Genomic DNA, 20,295 nt, shown 5'->3' on the forward strand with positions numbered 1-20,295 from the left:
GGAACGTGTACGCGAAATATAATTTGAACACGACATGCGCCTTTTATGATAAATACTTTATTCGTATAGGTAGATTAAATTCAAGGTGAAATCGTTACGTATAAAATGTTAAACTTTCAGCTATTTTTAGCGTCTAATCACGAGTGAGTGATAATACAATAACTGGTATACCTTTGTTCATATTTCAGTATCGCTGTGCAAATTTTTCGTTTGCTAATATTTATTCTATAAAACTGGCAAGTTGCAAAACTCGCAATATAGTTTCTTCTAGAAAAATAGGAGAAACCTGTAAAGGGGAGCTGTATAGATACCTAAGGTATTCTAGGTATATCTGCGAAATAAATTGTGTGACCAGAATTTTATTTATTAAATATTCGTTAAATTATATCGATAATCGATATAAATTAATAACAATTTTCACTTGTTCAGTTATGCCTGAAAATGTATGCGCATAAATTTCCATTTATAATTAAGTACATAAGAAACGATAATAGTACTCAAAAATATAAATATTAATACATTTTTTATGTAATTTAGCTACCGCTTTCGAATTTAATTGACGATGTGATTAAAACACTTGAAAATACAAAAATCTCGGTAATTCACTAAAATGTATGTATTTTGTAACAGATCCAGTATGGTAAAAAATTATTTTCGAAAGCTCATGAAATGTTTTGATAAAAATAATTACAGTACATATATAGAGAGAGAGAAAGAGAGAGAGAAAGAGGTTTTACTTTGGTAATAATTCCTATTTAACATTACGATAAGTAAAGATAACAAAAGCTATATATTTTCCTTATTTAGTTAACCCATTATCAACATTTCTACTTGGTATCTTTCTAAACGTAGCTAAGTTTATTCCCCGAAGCTGTTACAAAATCGCGGAAAAACTACGCAACGACAAGAAGGAAACTTTTTAGCTGTTTATGAAAGTAAACGATTTACGTCTTTAAGCGAAATTATGCAGATGACGAACGAGAAGGTACGTTAAACGATAACAACTAAGCAGGTGTCTATCAAATTAATTCAAACGTAGTTTCACTTTCAGAATCAAATCCCCTACCAGCGTGTGTTTCCAGCGGTGGTATCATGCATGAGCACCTCTTGCATAATCGCAGTACATTAGAGACGACAAATGACATCATGTCTCGCGTTGTAAGCGTGAGATCATCAGGTGCTGACTGCCTCGATATTACAGGTTTTTACGATGATTTCGCCTCGACTTCGTTCGGCCAAGCCAAGCCATGACGACGGTATTATATTCAATGTGTGTACGAACGTGGCCGATTTACTGAAAAAGCTGATCCTCGAGTCATGCCTTTCAATGAGGTTTAAAAGGCATGTTCCTTCATATCCACGTGAGCCCGATTACGTACTACTAACAACACTCTATAAATAGAAAATGAAACCAAGATATTTAACCTCAGTAAATGTAAGATTATTGGTTTACATGGTGCACAAAAGCTGTTATTCTTTTACTCGTCTGCGTTCAAAGAGATTTATGACAGCTCTGCATTTCTTCATTGAATGCAAATTGTATGATATCTGCTACAAGTATCCGACGACGCACTTGGCCGTTCTGTTTTCAAAAATTGTTAAACCTTTTATACCGAGAATAATTCGTGGAAGTAGGAGAGTTTTAGTATATTGGAAATCAAAATACTACTCGATTTAAAATTTCAGTAGTTTATGAGTAATAGAAAGCATTAGAAATTATTAAAAGTTTCATAAATCGAATGAGAGAAGAAAAATTATAATATATTGTAATCATTGGAAAGATATTTTACATTGAAGTGTACAGGAATATTTCGTGTACAGCTAGAATATGTTTTCTTGAACAACTCATATCCACGAATACATATTTTTAATCTCGAATTAGCAGTTAACCTTGTGTGAACATTGCGTGCCTTACAAAAATATGGTTAAACAATATGCGAGAAATAGGCAGCAGACACAATGTATTTTAATTCGGAAATTGCTTTGGGTTAATATATACAGAACTCTCTCTAGCCTTAAAAATACTGCATAATGTATTCATAAATTGTGCAATCGAATTAAAAGAATCTGGTGGTTAAGAAGGTTATTATAATAAATATATAAATGCTTAATCAATATTTATTTAAACAGAAAAATGATAATAGATAGTTTGATAAAAAAAGTTTTCCAAATTAATTAATTAATCAACAAATCTCTATAAAAAAAGTTGTAATAACAAATACGTAATAAATATTTATTTGAACAGAGAAACAGAAATGAAAAGTTTGATAAATTTTCTTATAAATTAACGAGAGAGAAATAATGATAAAAGATTTAGTAACAAATTTTCTCCATTAATAGATATTTTTAAATGTTACAAATATTAATTCATTTCGAATCCTTAAATTATTTTACGAAACATGTAAAATATATCACAAGCTGTAGACAATAGATTATTCAGTTGTGAAATACGTTTTATACTTTCAAGCTCTGATAGCAGGATGATCAAGATGGTTATCGTTACCGTTATAATAGTTCAAGTACCGGATACATTCGCTCAAGAAGTACTTACTTCCTCGCTATCACTGACTCACGAGCATTCACCAAAATTTGATATCCTTTTTGCGTTTAAACGTTGTTCAATATTTGTAAGCTTTCTACCTCGATCGTTGCCACGAAGAAAGATGCGATTAAATAATTTCATTTAAAAGCACGTTTTCGATGAAATTCCCTAGTGATTAAACACGTCTCCTTTGAGAGCGTGCTTTCATCATCGTGATATTAAAGGATACAGAAAGGAGCTATTAATTATATCACAACGAATGGATTCATTTCACAAAAGACCGTAGACAACGTATTAAAGTTTCTAACACGGTTATGTCATAGAGTTTCATTTTGTAACTTCCTTTTCTCCGTGATGTTATATCGTGAATGGGAGAGATTAAGTGCAATCATCCTCTTTAGAATTACAGTAAAACTTCTTTAAAATAGTTTTTAACGTTAGAGAAAAGAAGAGATGAAGCCCCTCGAAGTAACGGTAGTAAGAATTTTACGATTATAAAGAAAACGTTGTTCTAAGGGTATGACCGTTAGTTGAGATATTAACGAAATTCCTGAATCATGACTCAAGTGACGTTCCAGTCTGACAGCAGCCGATCAACGACCAAGATGATAGTATGATGTCAGTTCTCGTATAGTGAGTTGGACGACGGAAGCACTCCCGTTAAATCGGTTAAATGTTTCCTCCGTCCCTTGTCGGGAACATTCGGGGTTATTGTGACTGACAGAGATACCTCCACAATCAAGCACGTATTCAGAAATACGCGGCTGCGCCTTTTTCACGAAGGTAGATCCTGTGATTTACACGGTATCGTCGCCGTAACATCGGCGAAAATTGGGTCATGAATTGTTGTCTGCTCTTTGTCGCGCGTCCCAATTTTTTGCCTCGTATGTATCGTCACGTAAATGCAGTCGTGAGTCACGAAGTAGTCACGTAAGGGTGAAAAGATCTTGAAATTGTAAACAACATTGAGAAGCAAATAATCTGTAATTGTTCGACGCGTTATTCCCCTTTTGCAGAGATTGAAGAACTCGCGAGACTATAGACGTAAAACGCACTTGATATTTAAGTATCGGAGAAATCGTCTAATTTGAACTAAATTTAACTAATTTGAACGATTCGTTAGCCAAGTACGAAACGATAAACGAGAATTTTATTAATATTATCATTACGTGATATTCAATTAGAAAAATCTTATAAAAGTATTCAAGTTATAATTATGGATGCTTTATCGAAGGAAATAAAGTACCAGGACTAAAGACGAGGAAATTCTCTTTGGGTTTCTCAAGGGATTCTCCTTGACAATACGATAACACGAATAAAGAACATAAATTGATGGCAAATAAACGTAATAAGTTATGTAAGTTAGCAAGTTTTCTGTTTCTCGCTGTGTGTAGTGACGAAGTTAAATGTTGATGTCAAATGATTGAACCCTGAACCTGTTATACCGTTATATTATACCGGGGGTCGTAGTCTAATTGTATGGCATGATATAAACCAGATCACCTTCGATATATCATTTTCATAACAATGATAATAATAATAATCTCCAACACATACGTTTCAGAGGTAAAAACCTGTCCAATATTCGCGTATCTATGCGACACGTTCACTTCCAATTATTCCAATAATACGATCGTTAAAAAGTACCCTTATCTTTAACTAACAAATCTGATCGATCTATCGCGACGTGACCTTCTTGTTCCTTTCGTAACTGCTTATTATTCCACTTTGAAGTAATGCATTTTCTGAAGTACAATAGTCGATAGCTTCTATCCAATACGTATAATATTACGGATTCTACTATCGATGTACGATTTATGGTACTATATTTCATATAGTAGAGTTGCATTATGTTGCAGAACAAACGCCACGGTCTATGGTCCAAAATACCGTTAGAAATATTTTATGAAAACTAGTCTCGAGGTTCTGTTTGTTCCTGAAACTGGAATATATGTCAGTTTACTTCAGCCAGTAACGTAATCTCTTCATCGCCGCCAACGCGTCCTTTTCATTGGGGCTTAATTAAATGTATGGTCGACACGCTGTGGCGCGCCTCGCCGGAGGAAACGAGAACAGGAGAGCTTCAGCTTTGACCGAGGGGGGCCAATGAAGAGCGTAGTTGAAAGGGTCGAGGTCGTGCCCGTCGCGCATGCGTTTCAAACGAAAGGCAGATATTTCAGAATTTGTCGATTCGACTCCCTCTCTCTTCGTCTTTCTTTTGCATTGCAACGTGCATTGCAGAATAATTTTTTCTATTAAACACGCGACATTACTCATCCTGCCGTATCGGCACACCTAATTAAAACTTTCCTCGTTTGTCTCGTGATAGCAATTTCGCTCTTTCGTTTCATACAACGTATTATAAATATTTGTTGGATCGTTCCAAATAATAAAATATGTTGTTCTCGTCTCGTATCGATCGTCTCGCGTTATTTATTCGTAAAGCCGAACAAAAAACGATCGTTGGAAAAATAACTCGAGAATATATCAATATCCACTTTCGATCACCAATATGCTAGAATTAAATATATAGAGTGAATAGCAGTTCTATGGTACAGATATTTAAATAATCCGCAGAAAGTAAACGTATAATTTCACTCGATCTAAGGGTGAAGTGCATGAATAAGTGAATAGCACTTTATTTCCATCGTTCCCGTTTTTCCTTCAAAAGTAGGCTAAGTAAATAGCGGCGCATAAAATTAATGAGCAGAGGAACGATTCAAATCTTCGATGCTCATAGAAAAGTTAAGTTATAATTCCAAATGCGACAATCTCCGGCTTGCATACAATAGATCGATGGCATTAAAGGTGACATTAATATTTATTCTAATATAACAATCTAAACATAATGATAAAATAAATTACCAGACTGAACGTTATAACGATGTATTACTAATCGAAATAAATCGTTTCTACGAATTAGAAGAATTAAATAATGAGGATACGTAAGTCACGATTACGATCGCCAGTCTCATCCACTTAAATTCTACTTGCCGATATATTATGTCGGGACGAATTACGAAACATCTGGATCGATAATATCGAAGTTAATATTTCATTCGTAATTTGTGCAACTTTTATGTCGAGATACCCGACTTTCGGGTCAGACGTGATTTCAACCACAAAGTAGATCACTGTACCGCTTCTACTATTAGTGTTGCAACCTTTTTGGCGCTACGCTTGCTTGATGCAATTTAAGATTGATTTAGGGTTCTCCGCAAACCTTTTAGCAAATGTCTCAAAATTATAGCGAACATCAATATAATACTTGAAAAATGACCAATGAACGTCGTTTTCGATGTTTCCAACAGATCATAATTACATTGAATCAACTGCTTTTTATTAAATGACACTCTTTCTTCTTTTTTATCTCCATCAGTCTGTACACTTTGCTCTACACTGGACGTTATAACTAAATTCAAATAAGATATCGCGTAATTGTTTCTTCGTTGAAGCAGCGTTTATAATGAACGTGAACGATATTGATACGAAAGTATGACATAATATTTACTCATTATGTTACATTTTTAAAGAATAACCTTTATATTTAGCTCGAAATTGTTGCTTTCGTTGAAAGGGTTCCAATACACTATCGATCAAAGGAAAGGGTTATCGTCCCCATTGCGTAACATTAGCAAGTCTCGTCGCAAAAGGTTAAAAGCATATATAATAAAATAGCACTATACTTTGATCTTAAAATACGTCCCTTCACGCTTTCCCTGTATTTTTAACAGATGCACCACGATCAGAAATATGGGGATATTTACTTATTGGGAGAATCTAACAAATTTTGAAAAATGATCAATAAATCATAGAAACAGATTTAATGAAAAATTTATTTTTATCCAAGAGATGGCAAAGAATAATATAACAAATATTTTTCTTTTTATTTCTACACCTCTATATTAATAAAATAACTGTACGAATGCTTTCGTCTCTCGCTGCATATATAAAATTTGTCTACGGCAAATTCACTCGCCAATCGCTATACACGTGCAGAAAACCAAAAGATTAGGTTTTTCATGTTCGTGAACATGCAACGGATACACCGGTTTAGCCTGTTATCAAGAGTCCGACCCTATCCTTCCGAATACGCAACACCAATGGGATTAAAAATCATTTGGCAGCGCCTGATTCTAAGGTTTCTCGGCGTACCACAAGAGATACTTAGAAAGTCGGAAGTGTAATGTATTCCAGCTCGTGTAGCTATCAGCCAGCGAAGAAATCGGTGTATTGTATGTCGATTGCAGACGGTTGCAACGAGACACTTCCTGGCGCGGTGGTGTACCAAAAGCCAAAGAAGAGAAAAGGCCACGGGTGCAATAAAGGAAAGAAAAGCGACGTAGAAGAAGTGAAAAACCTGGCAGAGAACGAGTCGTGGCTTCGTAGTATGTATGTATGTACGCGAACGAATAATAGGTACGTGTGCATGTACATAGGTATATGTGGGACAAGCAAAATGGAGTCTGGAGGTTCGGGTCGATATGAACGCGGCAGCGCTATTGCAGCAAACCGCCCCCTATTCCTATCGTTCCGCTTACCTCCTTCTTCGCGTCCTTCCACATCTACGTACCCCCTTATCACCTCACCCACCATCGTTCAATCGCTATCGACACCGTTGCTTAATTAACATTGCTCGATACAAGCATCTTTGTATAGTGCAACGTGTCACCGAGATACGACCGATAGATCAAACGCTGATCGGTTGCTCGTGAAACAATGAGACTTCGCGTGCAAACGTATAACCGAGCTTTTTCTGCCTATTGATATATCTTTTATTGTCACATTTTGTACGTATTTGTCTTCGTTCGATTGGAATAACATCGAATGGATTCGATCAAATGAACACAGTGAGTCACGTAACGCTGTTTGTTGTCTCCGAAACCGTTGTAGATATCGGCTTGCTTTCTTTTCTAAATTACGTAGCAGAGAAAGCTAGTCATCTTAAATTGGGTAACAATTGGAAAAGGTCCCCTCGTCTTTTTCAATGTAACGGCTTATTAATATTTTATTGCTTTAACAGCTGTTGCCAACTGAGTAGTATTCGTTCAAAACGTGTTAAAAACTTCTGTATAGTTACAGCAGCATACACTTTTGACGCTAGGTGTAAAGAAATAATAAGAGGGCAAACGTTTACACAATAAGATGATATTTTATTAATTCTTATATTAGACGTTTTATTAAGATCGACGAATATATTGAATATATTTAAACAGTAAAGAATAATATTTCACGATATAGATACGATTATAACTTGATTTTCATTGGTTGCGATAAAAATAGGAAAAAGATATATGCATTTTAACGTATCAATTATCTTTGTCAGCTTTAATTTTAATATCTCGTTTTAGTGAACTTTCATAGGGAATAGCGTGATGTTATGAAACATCTAAAGAATGTTGATGAAATTCATATCTGGCAGAGGATAAATTGGACACAGCGTGTCCATATTTCGTAAGTTTTTAATGAAATTCCACTTCGCTTAAGTTCAATAATATTACATATTTTCTTATATATTAAAAAACCGTTTGCACACGCAAAGCACGTGCAAGCAAACACTAGGTGGAAAGGCAGTGAATATTTGATATACTTGCAATTGGATTCTTTGGTAATTAAATTGTCTAATATGATAAAAACACTTGGGGCTTCAGATGACAGTACATCGCCTATTTATGTAAAAGTACGGTTGATGCCAGTTCTACGAATAAAATACACTTTATAAGATACTACCTACGTTCATTTCTATATATAATAATAAAACTTTTATGAATTTTTAGGCCCTAATTGAATAAGAATTTTCTTGTAAAATCCGATACAAAATGTATCGCACGAATCTAATTCAGAACGATCTAAATCGTTTCCTTGCAGCTACATTGATTTTATAATTTTCCACACGCTGCGCCGCTACGATACAGAGTTAATATTATCTTGATAATCTCCGCGATTACACTCGCGTATAGAGAAAAAATAACCAACCTAACTCACGGCTCGATAATTGATACAGGTTGTTGCTCCAGGTGATGCCTAACCTTACCCATACTGATCAGTATAGTATTGATTAATCAGTAACTAGAAAGTAGACATTTATTTGGCATTATAATTTTCATTCAATTTTTATTCGTGGTATAAATATTATTAAAATTCATTCAGAAAAAAATAAATCGTCGATAATATTGTTCCGAGGTAAACGTCCAAAAAAGGAAATAATTTTCTATATCACGACATACGTAATAGTAGTAGATATTCGATAAAGAATTGGAACATTTATGATAAATCCATCCACTAGTTTTACCTTCGTTTCTTTTCTCTCCTCTTTTATTTGTAAACACCTAGCATTTGAGCTAACTGTGTGTGTCATTGACAAATTGCCGACAGACACACGATCAACACACTGAAATCAATGTCATTGCGATCGATCTGGTCGTTATATGAAAGAATCTGCACACACTGTTTCCATGTCATTAACTGCATGTAGCAAAGCGTACATGCATAAAATAGCGCAAATACTTATAAATAATATTCGGCATATATTTTCTGTAAAAATATTTAACAAACCGATATAACGCAAATAAAGAACATGATATTTCTCGATTATCGAATCCCAACTAAAGAGTGTTGCAACAAGGCAGCTTCACCTTTCAGTAATTTGAGTAAGCCAAAAAAAGATCAACTCATAGTCAATTGAAATCAAATCGCTTCCTGAACACTATAAATACATAGTTTTATACAAACACTATAAAAACAAATATAATCTAAATGTCGAAGTTATCTTGTCATGAACCTTGTTGCTGCAAATCCTACGATAAATTAATCAACCAATTTTTATCGGGCACTAAAAGAAATCTCCTTGTACCTCATAACTTCAATCGCCAGAGGTAAATTATTTTCCGGTTGTTGTGTGCACAGCAAATTTTGAGTTTCTTAATTAGAAGCTAAACGACGGAGTGGAAGGATTCGAAAATCGTTTGAAACCGCTTACTTACAAGAAGAGCTCACTTCTCTTAACCCTTGAGACTAAATTAAATGACGTTGGGATGCCATGAACCCTAGTTTAGCGATGAGAGGGCCAGGGAAAGGGTGGCAGTCGGGTTACCGGGTCGAATACGCACGAAAGAACCCATGAAGAAGAGGAAGTATTGAGTGCGCAAGAAAAGGCCAGGACCCTTCAAGCCACCCTCCGACTGTTTCGTCATTCGTATAGGGAAGCATATACGCGGATAAAGACCAAGTATCACGCTCCATTGGTGCAACGTCTATTAAACGGTCACTCGAAGAAGGCGCCTGGCATTTCGAAATCGTCACGTTTTAATAATTAAATTAGCCTGCTATGCGTTAGGAACACATTACAGCCGATTGTTGGCCCGATGAATAACTCTAACCACCTACGATGGCTTTAATGACGGAAGCGTTTCATGAGATGTTATTAAACTGGGTCACGATCACTGGCGTCTTCGATATTACGCGTCTGCATCGTAAGAACGCGTCGAAGGCACAATGCCAAATTTCTTTGAGAAATCCTAAAAGCTGTCGAGAAAGTGCACTTGTTTTCTACAACGACCACATATGTACGTATGTATATTGCGAGTAAAATTAAAGCTGACCTTTTTTTATTCTCTCAGACATTTGTATTTAAAGAAACCTCTCTATCCTTTCAAACAAGTTGATTGAAATGCGTTACATTTAATTTCGACTTTCTTAGAACCAATGATAAAATAAGAATTACGTAAAGCTCTTACGTAAATAAATTAATATTATTAGTGGTATCTTGATACTTGTGACAAGTCACAAATTACAAGCTACGAGTAATAATAAATTTTCTCGTATAATAATAACGTACATAAATTTGATAATCCAACGAACAAAACTCTAAAAATAAATTTTACAAATTGCAATCAGTTTTGTGCGAAGTACTATTTTACAAATTATCATCGCTTAATTTTACTAATCATATGTACATTCTAAGTTACAACAAGAGACGTGGAAACGTACTATTATGATGCTAATCATTGAATATACAATATATGTCCATATATTACACGGTACAAAACATTACAATACAAAAATCTTGCATCATTTACCAAACAGAAATGTTTTATTTTTATGAATCGACACTCTGACATCGTTTTTATCATTTACATATTTATTTCCGATTTCCTTTCGACTTCTACAAAATTTATAAACCAGCAAAAATTACAAACTACTGGTACCACGAAGCAAGTAACTAAAGATTCGCTTCTCCAGTAACATGATTAGCCGTCATTATGACTATGATTATCATCGTAATTAATCCAAGACTTTTTCACGTTTGTACTATATCGAAGATATATATCTGGTACAATGAGGAAATATATCTGTATCTTATACACGAAACTAAATTGAACATCGTAACAGGAAGAAAGTGACGTTCTCCAATTTGAAACTGTCGATGCACGTGTGTGGAACAAGTCGAAGCGTAGGGAACAGGGCTTTAAGTTCTTTGCTCAAGCATCGACGCTATTGCGGTAACGTGCCGAGGCAAAAACGTTTATTTTCAGTCTACCTTTACACCCCACTGGAAGGAACTTTACACGTAGATGAGCCGAGCTCGCATGCGCGCCTGAGTTCGCGTATCTCTTTATGTGGTTTTGCAACCCAGTTCCATGCGGTTGAGAATTGACAAATAGAAAACAGAAAAATTGCACATACCGCGTGAACGCTATTAGGCATAGCTCACTGGATAACGATGATTAAATTAACGAACGTACGAAAATTTATCGCCACGTGTCAGTCTTTCCTTCGAACGACTGTTCAGGGACCGTTTTAATTGGTTTGCCTTTCGCAAAGAACTCGGTACCTTTTCGTACTCGAAGCTTTCTTTCCCCTGTTACGCTGTTATCGACATCCTGCCTGCTATAACAAACGCGTTTTACGGAGCAAGTTAATTATCTTGTAGCAAAGAAAATGGGAGATAGACCAATCTCGCAAAAACACGATAGTGAACAGAATTTAAAAGGCGTGTCGGTAATAGGTATGTATGTCAAGATTACGGAGACATGTATGGAACATTACGTACATTACACGTTGTGCATAGTGCTTTTATACATCAGAATGTAACGATCGTCATGCGTCATTAATCCATGATGCAAAAATAACAATTACACATGCAGGAAATTGATATTAATGGCTACCGCGTTTCTTTAGAGATCGCTGTGGATAAACAGCACAAGAAACTCCTAGATGGGAGAAACAAAAATTTGTACGTGCAATTTATTATATGCAAAGGAGCGAAGACTGTTTTCTTTTTATTGCATCGTCGCTTATTTTCCTTATAAGAATATAAATTACAGTTGAAAGCATCAGCGATGTTTCTATTATTTATCTATTATCGTTCTAGCCACATATAGCAGAATATGACAATGTAAATTACTGAGTTAATATGCAATAACAAAGTTGGAATTCACAAATACCGAGAGTCATGCAGTATTTTCCGTATCTTCGAACTATGTACGTATTTAACTTTCAAACTATGAGTCAGATAAAAGACGTTTTTGCAAACGAACATAAAATCTCGTGATATCGAAACACAATGGAGTTAAATTCTTCGAGGAACTTGTATCTACTTGATTTTAATGATATTGATAAGCTCTTTAAAACTAATTTCAATTTATCATCTCATATGAAAATAAAATAAAAAAACATAGTTTCCAACTAGCTCATCATTAACTTCTTTTGCTTCAGTGGAACTTCCTTGTACCAAATTCAACTCAATTTACCTCGTAATTGCTATTCAAAATAAAAATTTGAAATCCGTTCTATACGTTTTAGTCTCCTTCGACGTACAAGAAATATATTTTTAAAAAATCCTACATTACAGAAAGATATGCAAATGAAACGTTTACATGCTTTTTACGCTTCGCAATGCGTAATATAAATTGAACAAATTTTCATTTCACGATTACACTTTAAATCCCTGTTCTTTGCCGATTACCATAAAAATTGCATTACTCGTTTCCTAAACGATTCCTGCGACCGGATGAGTGATACGTTAAAAAGCACACGTATTCGTAACAAATGTAGGCGTGTGTTGCATTGCGTTGCATTGTAAGCAATCAGATGTAACCCAGTCTCGTCACATATGTCTTTACGCGCTAACTTTCATAAATTTACGCACAGTGTGACACGTCATGCGGCGAACAATACTTGTATCATGCTTCCCTGCATGAAGACCATGAAATTATAGCGGTCATGCCACTGAATATCACAAATAACGAGACATACATCTCGGATAAAGTACACGAATGACCTAAATTCATCATCACCAGACGCCACAGGGCCATTACGCCCTTCATCATTCGCAGAGGCGAATTGAATGTCGGTCGTAATAAAGTTCGATACGAAACGCTTAAGGAAAGTCTGATCAGAAAACTGTCTATCTGTTACATATTTCAGCGTTACCTCTGTGCTTTTATCCTATCACTGATTACGTATCGTACGTAAACTGAGTTGAACAGCAACAAAACTTCCGTCCACTGCGATTATACCTGAATCGATCTGACTTCGTTTGTTCAGATATCTACAGTATGACTAACGAAACGAGTTCATCGAACTGTCCCGCCTCCGTTATGTACATATGGAAAAATCCAATCAAAGATCTTCAAACATAAACGTGGAGATTCTTAAGACAACTCGTAGATGTCGAGTACTCAATAAACAGATGATATCGTTCGATGCTTTTATTAAATTTTGTTAAATTTGCAATAACACTACAGGAACGATTACTATGTATATGCACAGTTATGCGTTAAACGATTTGAGATAGTAACCATGGCCTCGTAGCATGAATGAAGGTTCATTTATGACGATCCATTTACAAGGTCCATACTGATAGGATTATGACGTAATTTTACGTGAGCCCGACGTGTACATTGTACATACCGAGTAGATAAACGGAGTTACGTACAATGTACGAATTACAGATGCCGGGTGGTATAAGTATAGTAACTAAGTTTATGTAATCTTTGTGTGCATAAAAGAATTTCGTAAGAATACGGAGAATTCTGATAAGTGATGCAACAACACTCCCTCTGATAAGTTATCAGAAATGCACGAATTCTCAGGAATTCGGGGAGAAAATGTTTCAAAAGTACCATAAGATGTAGGTATTGTACTGATAGAAATATTAATATTTAGTAATTTAATATTTGGAAATATTATAACCTGATGAAATCTATATAATTACATTAAAAATATTTATTTTTATTATAAAACGAAGCACACTGTTTGCTGTTACCCGTTCATAATGTATCAAGACAATGAAATATTATTCATTAGTCATCATTCATTTAAATTCATACAGATGTCGTACATAATTATTTCATTCATAATATCAACGAAGTATGCATAAATTTATGCGTGTACAATGTGTACAAGTCCCCTCGTGTTTTAATAATGTATATATTTTGTATCTGATATCGAATGCAGAATATTGCCTTCACTGCTATTAGGAAAATCGCATTTCAGATATCAATAAAAGCTTTCTTCCAGCGGACAAATATGAAAACTTGTTAAGTATTTACATTAAACGAAAATATTACGAGTATCTGCGTGATCATCTAACTCTTCTAAAGATAGTATTCCGTGACCTTTTTTTAATACTCCTTTTTCATAAGGAAACAAATTCAATGATAAAACATAAAAAATAATTATCTTTAGATTTTATTACATTGTTAAAAAATGACATTTTATTAAATTATTACATTAAATTATACCGAGAAAGATATTAAATCAAAATTTATGACAGATTATTATCGATACGCTTTCGAAGAATATGCGTTTTCGTCCTACATGACTAATATCATGTTTGAGGCAAAATGCGTCTCTGAAAAAGAAATAAAAAGCTTTGGCTCGTAACCCATACACATTTCTTCAAGTATTTACAGCCCGTTACTTTTTCTGGAAACACCCTTTGATTCATCAGTACATTCGAGAAACCAGAAAAAATACATCATATAAAAATAGACGCTGAATAAATATATCAAAAGACAAGTAGGCACAAAGACGACGTTCTACACTTCTGTGTACACGATACTACCTCTTGGTAGTGCCAATAAAATTCCTTGCACTACAGTTAATGGAAGAAAACGCAAGCATTAATATAATTTTACACATACCTCCTTAAATACTAAAAATAAATATTTTTTTATCCATTCGCTTCGATTTTCGACGAATCACGCAAAAATAGAGATAAAATATAAGATATGATAGTTAAATATATCGAAAATCGAATATTAGTTACTTCATAATTTTATATATTTCCTCTTTAAAAGTTATTCGCTTATCAGCATATGTTATAATAATTATTATATTTAAATAATGTTTCAAACGTTAAGATACCACTTCTTATTAAAAACACCACAAAATAAAACATTCTTGATACAAGCCCCGTATATAAATTTTTATTTGTATCATGAGAAAAATAAAATACAAATACTTATACGAAATAGGAAAACTTGTACGATTACATTCAGAAATACAGAAACTAGTTTTACGAACAAACTCGTTTTAATTTCGAATGTATAATTAACTTTAGAACTGAATAGAAGATAAATAGAAACAGGTTTTATTGTGTACTGGGCATAGTATACACTGGACCCATTAAAATCCTCAACACATAACGCGTATTCCCCATCTACAACTTTCACAACCTACGTCCTACGTTAACCATGACCTTTGAGCTGTCCGCTGGAACAATCATTCACTAAACTTAATACAGCTCTTTGTACGTTAATGTCACTAATAAAAAGCAAATATATGTATGTACGATGGAAAATTCATTACTCATTACAGCAACAGCCTCCATGTATGTTCTTACCAATTTCTTCTATTACTTGAAACGTTTATAACTTATGAATAAGCAAAACTATGCTGGTATTCATGTTCAAGGTTATTATTCTATCTCTATTTTTATTCTTTTTATATACATCGCTATAACTTGCTAAAAGCATGTGTACTGATAATGTATAATGATAAAAAGCAGATTCTGTACTGATAAGGAGCCATCTTAAAGAGACCTCAGTATCAATTACAAGATTTTGTAAGATAAGTGTAACATTTTTGACACTGAAGAATAGTTTTAGAAAACATAAGTTCCTTATATTTACACGCAAACCTTTAACAAAGATTTAATTAAAGAAGGAATATTGTTAACTATTTGTTGCTATCTCTACGCGTGTATAAAAGTTGATCGAAATAAAAGATGTTTGAATTGTGAAAATATGTCTTTTAACAACTTTTGGTCCTGAATGATGCAATGAATTATACATTACGTAACTCCGCGAATTTATTGTTTAAATACGTTAGTATTCTGGATTGTAATTAAATATCAAGAGCCCTTTATAAAAGTACCTTAAGATAGTCTAACAAAGGATGCTGCAACATTACCTTGTTGACCAGATTGGATTGATTTAAACCTAAACAAGTACCCTATCGACCTGAACAGAATCTTTATTAAGTGCAATTAATGAACGCCAAGCAACTTAAATGATTGTACTGCTAAAATATCGTAATTCTAAAAAGGTGGAAATTATGAATAATCCTTTATTATAAAATCCTTTAGGATTCTTCTTTGTCCAAAAAGAACAAACAAATAAAATGGAAGTTTATTCATTCCACTATGCTATATGAAAAATGATATATTAAAACAGAATTATACGAATTTATCTATCCGTTATTGCAATTTTGTTTTTTTAATTGTCTGTAAGTTAATAATTTGATGTAGTGATTAAATAGAAATTTATATTTTTCTCTTGTTTATGAAATATACATGAAGAACTAGAAATGAACTATCTAATTTTCCTAGGTACTTAATCTATCAAATTGTCGTGTCATCAAATTGTTACGCATGAACGAATAAATAGTAGTAGAAGCCATGTGCAAGTTGTAATTCTCTTGAATAAATGCTATCCATTGGCTGTCGTTGTTAACTGTTAGATACGGCAAAGGGGGATCTAATGATCGCCTGCCAGTTTCTTACGGTACTGTAAGTACTGAAAACCGGATACACAGCTTCCAGTGTCATCTTTCTCTCTTTCATGAATATTAAATTACTGCATTTCATCAAAACTCTATGTTTTCTAATCTTTCTCTCGGTTGAGATCAACTAAAAGAGAGATACTTACTCATCTCCGTTAACGCAATAAACGTTCTGTAACTTGAGACCGTAACAGTATGTCAGGAAAAATATGAGAGCAAACACACGTGACTAATACGCATAATAAAATTTATAACGAAATGTATCCGTATAATAAAATAATAAAATTGAATGCTACTATTTGATATTTTGCTCGGTAAAGTTTATGAAATAAACTTAAATGTAAAAAATTGCATTTTTAATCAAAATCGTGAATATTATACTTTCAAGTATTTTCAAGCAGGCATTATACCAAATAAAAATTCTCTTTTTATTTTCATGTTTAAGAATTGTAAATTCTTATAATTTTTTGGCAGAATAATTGAAGGCCACGCATAAAAAGAGTTGTAAGCGTAGTTTAACAAAAAAATTCTTTTTCGTAAAAAGAACGAATATGTCAAAAACGATATTAGTAAATAAGGATACACGTATCATTATAAATCATTTCGTTCCTCGTATAAATACGTAAGCTAAATTAGATTAAATATACCAGCAAATAGATATCATTGCTGTTTACTGTTAGCCTGTTTTCACAGATTTCACATTAATAAAAAATCAATACAAGATACACGCTATACTTAGCTATTTCATTAAACAAATTAACGATTATATTTAGAATTGAAAAACTACTATTGCGCTATCTCGTGGTTCGTAATCCAAGACTAAAAAGCCTAACACACATCTCAAATGTGAAATAACTTTCTGACATAAAATGAACTTATAATTGCCCGTATAAAGATAAACATACATTATCAATAACTTACACGAACGATCAACTACCAACAAAATCGTAAAATATTATCCAAGAGACATAAATAACGTTACCTCGTACCGTTATAGACTTAAATATTAAAAGTGAAATGAATTCCATAGAGATTCTCTTACCTGCTTGCCAGCGCGTGGTAAAGTTTCCACATTGGTACCGCCGACGACGGGCGCTTTTTCCGGTCCTCCATTCTGTTGGCTGACATTTATGTTGGTATTAACATTCGCATGTACATTGGCGTTAACATTGTTCACGTTGTCGGTAAGGTTCGTATTTCCCACACCGGCATCCCCGCCAGTGCCAGTTCCACCCCCACACTTTCCTTCCTCGCCCGTCATCACTTCAGCCTCACCCTCCGCCAGTTCACCCCTGTCTCACCCTTTCGCGTTCCGCACCTCGAGCCTTCCTTCCGTTCACTGATTACCAATGTCGGTACGCTGGCCAGAATCCGGATATCTGCTCAAACGAGACGACGAATCGTCGATCAGGAGAAACGGGTCAATCTACGGATTACCGAGCTGATTGGTTAATTCTTTGAAATCTTATTCCTCCTGTCTCCTTCGTTGCTGGCACCTTCGCTACTCGTACTACCACGTCTATACAATATCGATCCAACTGGTGACAAAACCAAAGTACTTTGAAACCGATAGGAAAAAGGATAATCTATATACGATTTTTAATCGTATCTTGAAAACTGATTTTCTACTATAATCGTATTGAAAGTATCTGACAGTCGAGGTAATGGATTAAATACGACATCGTTCAACGCACCGAGAATAATTATTCGTAAACGAATTAGAAGAATATACTGTGAAACAAAGCAAAAGAGAGAAATTGAATCGACTCGCAGCGTTTAAATTACACACTCAACGTAAATATCGAAAAATATCTCCCGAAGCGATTAAAAAAGGATTGATCTGCGACCTGACCTGATTAGCACGTCACGTCCAAACATACCCTTTCTTTCACAGACACGCCACCAGGATTCATTAGAAAATGTAGAATTATTTTCGTTCACTGGTCGCCGCTATTTTTAGGATTCTCAACGTGCGATACGGGTGGTATAACGGTATATGATGAGCTAGCTGTAGCACGTTGCAGACAGACTTCACAAGGCACATGCCGATCGAGAACCAATCGATTAATGCAACGAGTATTCATCGAAGATTAAATAACCGGAACTAAATTGCCATTGGAAATGAAAGTCATGTTTCCATCCACGTTTTAACTACATCACGAATTACGCCCGCGTTCGATCGCGGTTTAATTTTAGCCAATCTCACGCAGGCCGGTTTCCACTGACGTTACCGAACCAGCGACCAAGCGGTCTGTGTAGAACTTGTGATGTAGACCAATCCACTCACGGCGGATTGACTATAGGAAACGCTACCGTTCATCGGTAGAAACTGGGCAAAATAGTTTCCGGTAGCTGTGAGGGACTCGAGTAATCATACATGTAGCTCTATCGTCAGTAGTGGAACCAGGGAAAATCGATTCGGCCGTGCCCGTTTGAGCACTGCGCGCTTCTCAAGTGTGCGAACCGCTGCGATAAAAGCAGTCACGTCGCGCGGGACGATCATTTTGATTTTCGAAATCAAGTAACGTTCCACACACCAGCACCAACGGAAATTGACATATTTTTTGGCCAAAAACACAATAGCATAATAAATATAAAATCTGGAAGAAACATTTTCTCGCTCCTGTTTGATACATTCGTGTCAAACAAGAAGAAATTCTATAGTTCAAAAGATGAAATTAGGTAGCCTTTATTGAGACGAGAAAGGCCAAGGTATAACGAGAAAGTTCGCGCATGATAGATGAAGCCTGTTTGATGTTTCTGAAAGAACGTAAAACAATAAATAAGGAACATGAACTCCATTGTTAATCCAGAGATCGTTACGTTATACGTAACCTTCTGGATAAACAGAACAAAACGTAACCGATAAAAAACGTATAATGAAAATAAGACTTCGATATAAGCTCATTTATAAGAACGAACTTTGTCAATTACGATATGTGACCGATAGGAAATGGACCCTCCATATTTCTCTAAAGCAGAAATTCCTACCTCGGGCTATTGTCAGAGTCACTGTGTATACATATATGTCGACTATGCCGGCCTTAGTTCCTTATTCCCTATAAAATTGTACATTACATCTGACAATCAACATTTGAGAAGTTTTCGTGAGCTTCGTTTCTCTCCACTTCCCTAGCTGAGTATAGTAAGCACGACCTACGAAAGCGAGTCAATTTTTGCCGAATAATCACTTCTTAATCAAATCCTGATGTACCGAAAAATGACGCGACTAACCAGAGAGCTACAGGGTGTTGTGGCGATACTTAGGATTCCCGAATACCAACCACAGGATACCGAGGCACTTTTCCCATTAAATGTTTCTTCACTGTCAAATCACACGACGTTCCGTCATTTTTTTACTTTTGCTGTTGCGCGAACCAAATCATATATATATATATATTTATATATACTACTCGAAAGGATTCCGTCTGTTTAAGAAAGTTCCGAGCGTAACGCGACCACCCTCCTGAAAACTCCGTACGGCTTTGATCGGTTTTATAACTTCGATGGCGACGGGTACGCTCGAAGCGACACCTGGTTATCATGTTCCAGATGCGCTGGCTATCCCCTCTTTTCAATCGAGCATCCCGATTACCATCACTGTGACCAGTGACTACCTCGTGTAGGGCACATAAGAAACTTGATCTTTTGTCAATAGGGCAATATAGAAATACAAATATTTTAAATTATATTACATAAAATTACGAAACATACTTGTCTATTGAATGCAATAGTTACGACGT

General features: G+C 34.9%; 1 protein-coding gene across 37 annotated transcripts in view; it reads right to left on the minus strand.

Annotated features, from left to right (window-relative positions):
- LOC126914137 (ankyrin-3-like) overlaps positions 1-20,057 on the minus strand; it is a 93,515-nt gene extending 73,458 nt beyond the window's left edge. For 28 of the 37 annotated variants that reach the window (XR_007709582.1, XR_007709581.1, XR_007709580.1 and 25 more), the window contains exons 1-2: positions 19,787-20,057; positions 17,595-17,931 (exon numbers count right to left, since the gene is read on the minus strand). Coding sequence is in view for 33 of the 37 variants with exons in the window: in XM_050717648.1 (XP_050573605.1) it covers positions 17,595-17,813 (219 nt within the window). In the remaining 4 variants the exon portion in view is untranslated. Of the gene's footprint in view, positions 1-17,594; positions 17,932-18,404; positions 18,997-19,786 lie in introns of those variants that run through there. The other 9 variants (XR_007709583.1, XM_050717638.1, XM_050717646.1 and 6 more) reach the window with 5 other exon arrangements.
- Between the last annotated feature and the right edge of the window lie 238 nt (positions 20,058-20,295).

The sequence above is a fragment of the Bombus affinis genome, chromosome 3 (genome assembly GCF_024516045.1).
Source record: "Bombus affinis isolate iyBomAffi1 chromosome 3, iyBomAffi1.2, whole genome shotgun sequence".
Lineage (NCBI taxonomy): Eukaryota > Metazoa > Arthropoda > Insecta > Hymenoptera > Apidae > Bombus > Bombus affinis.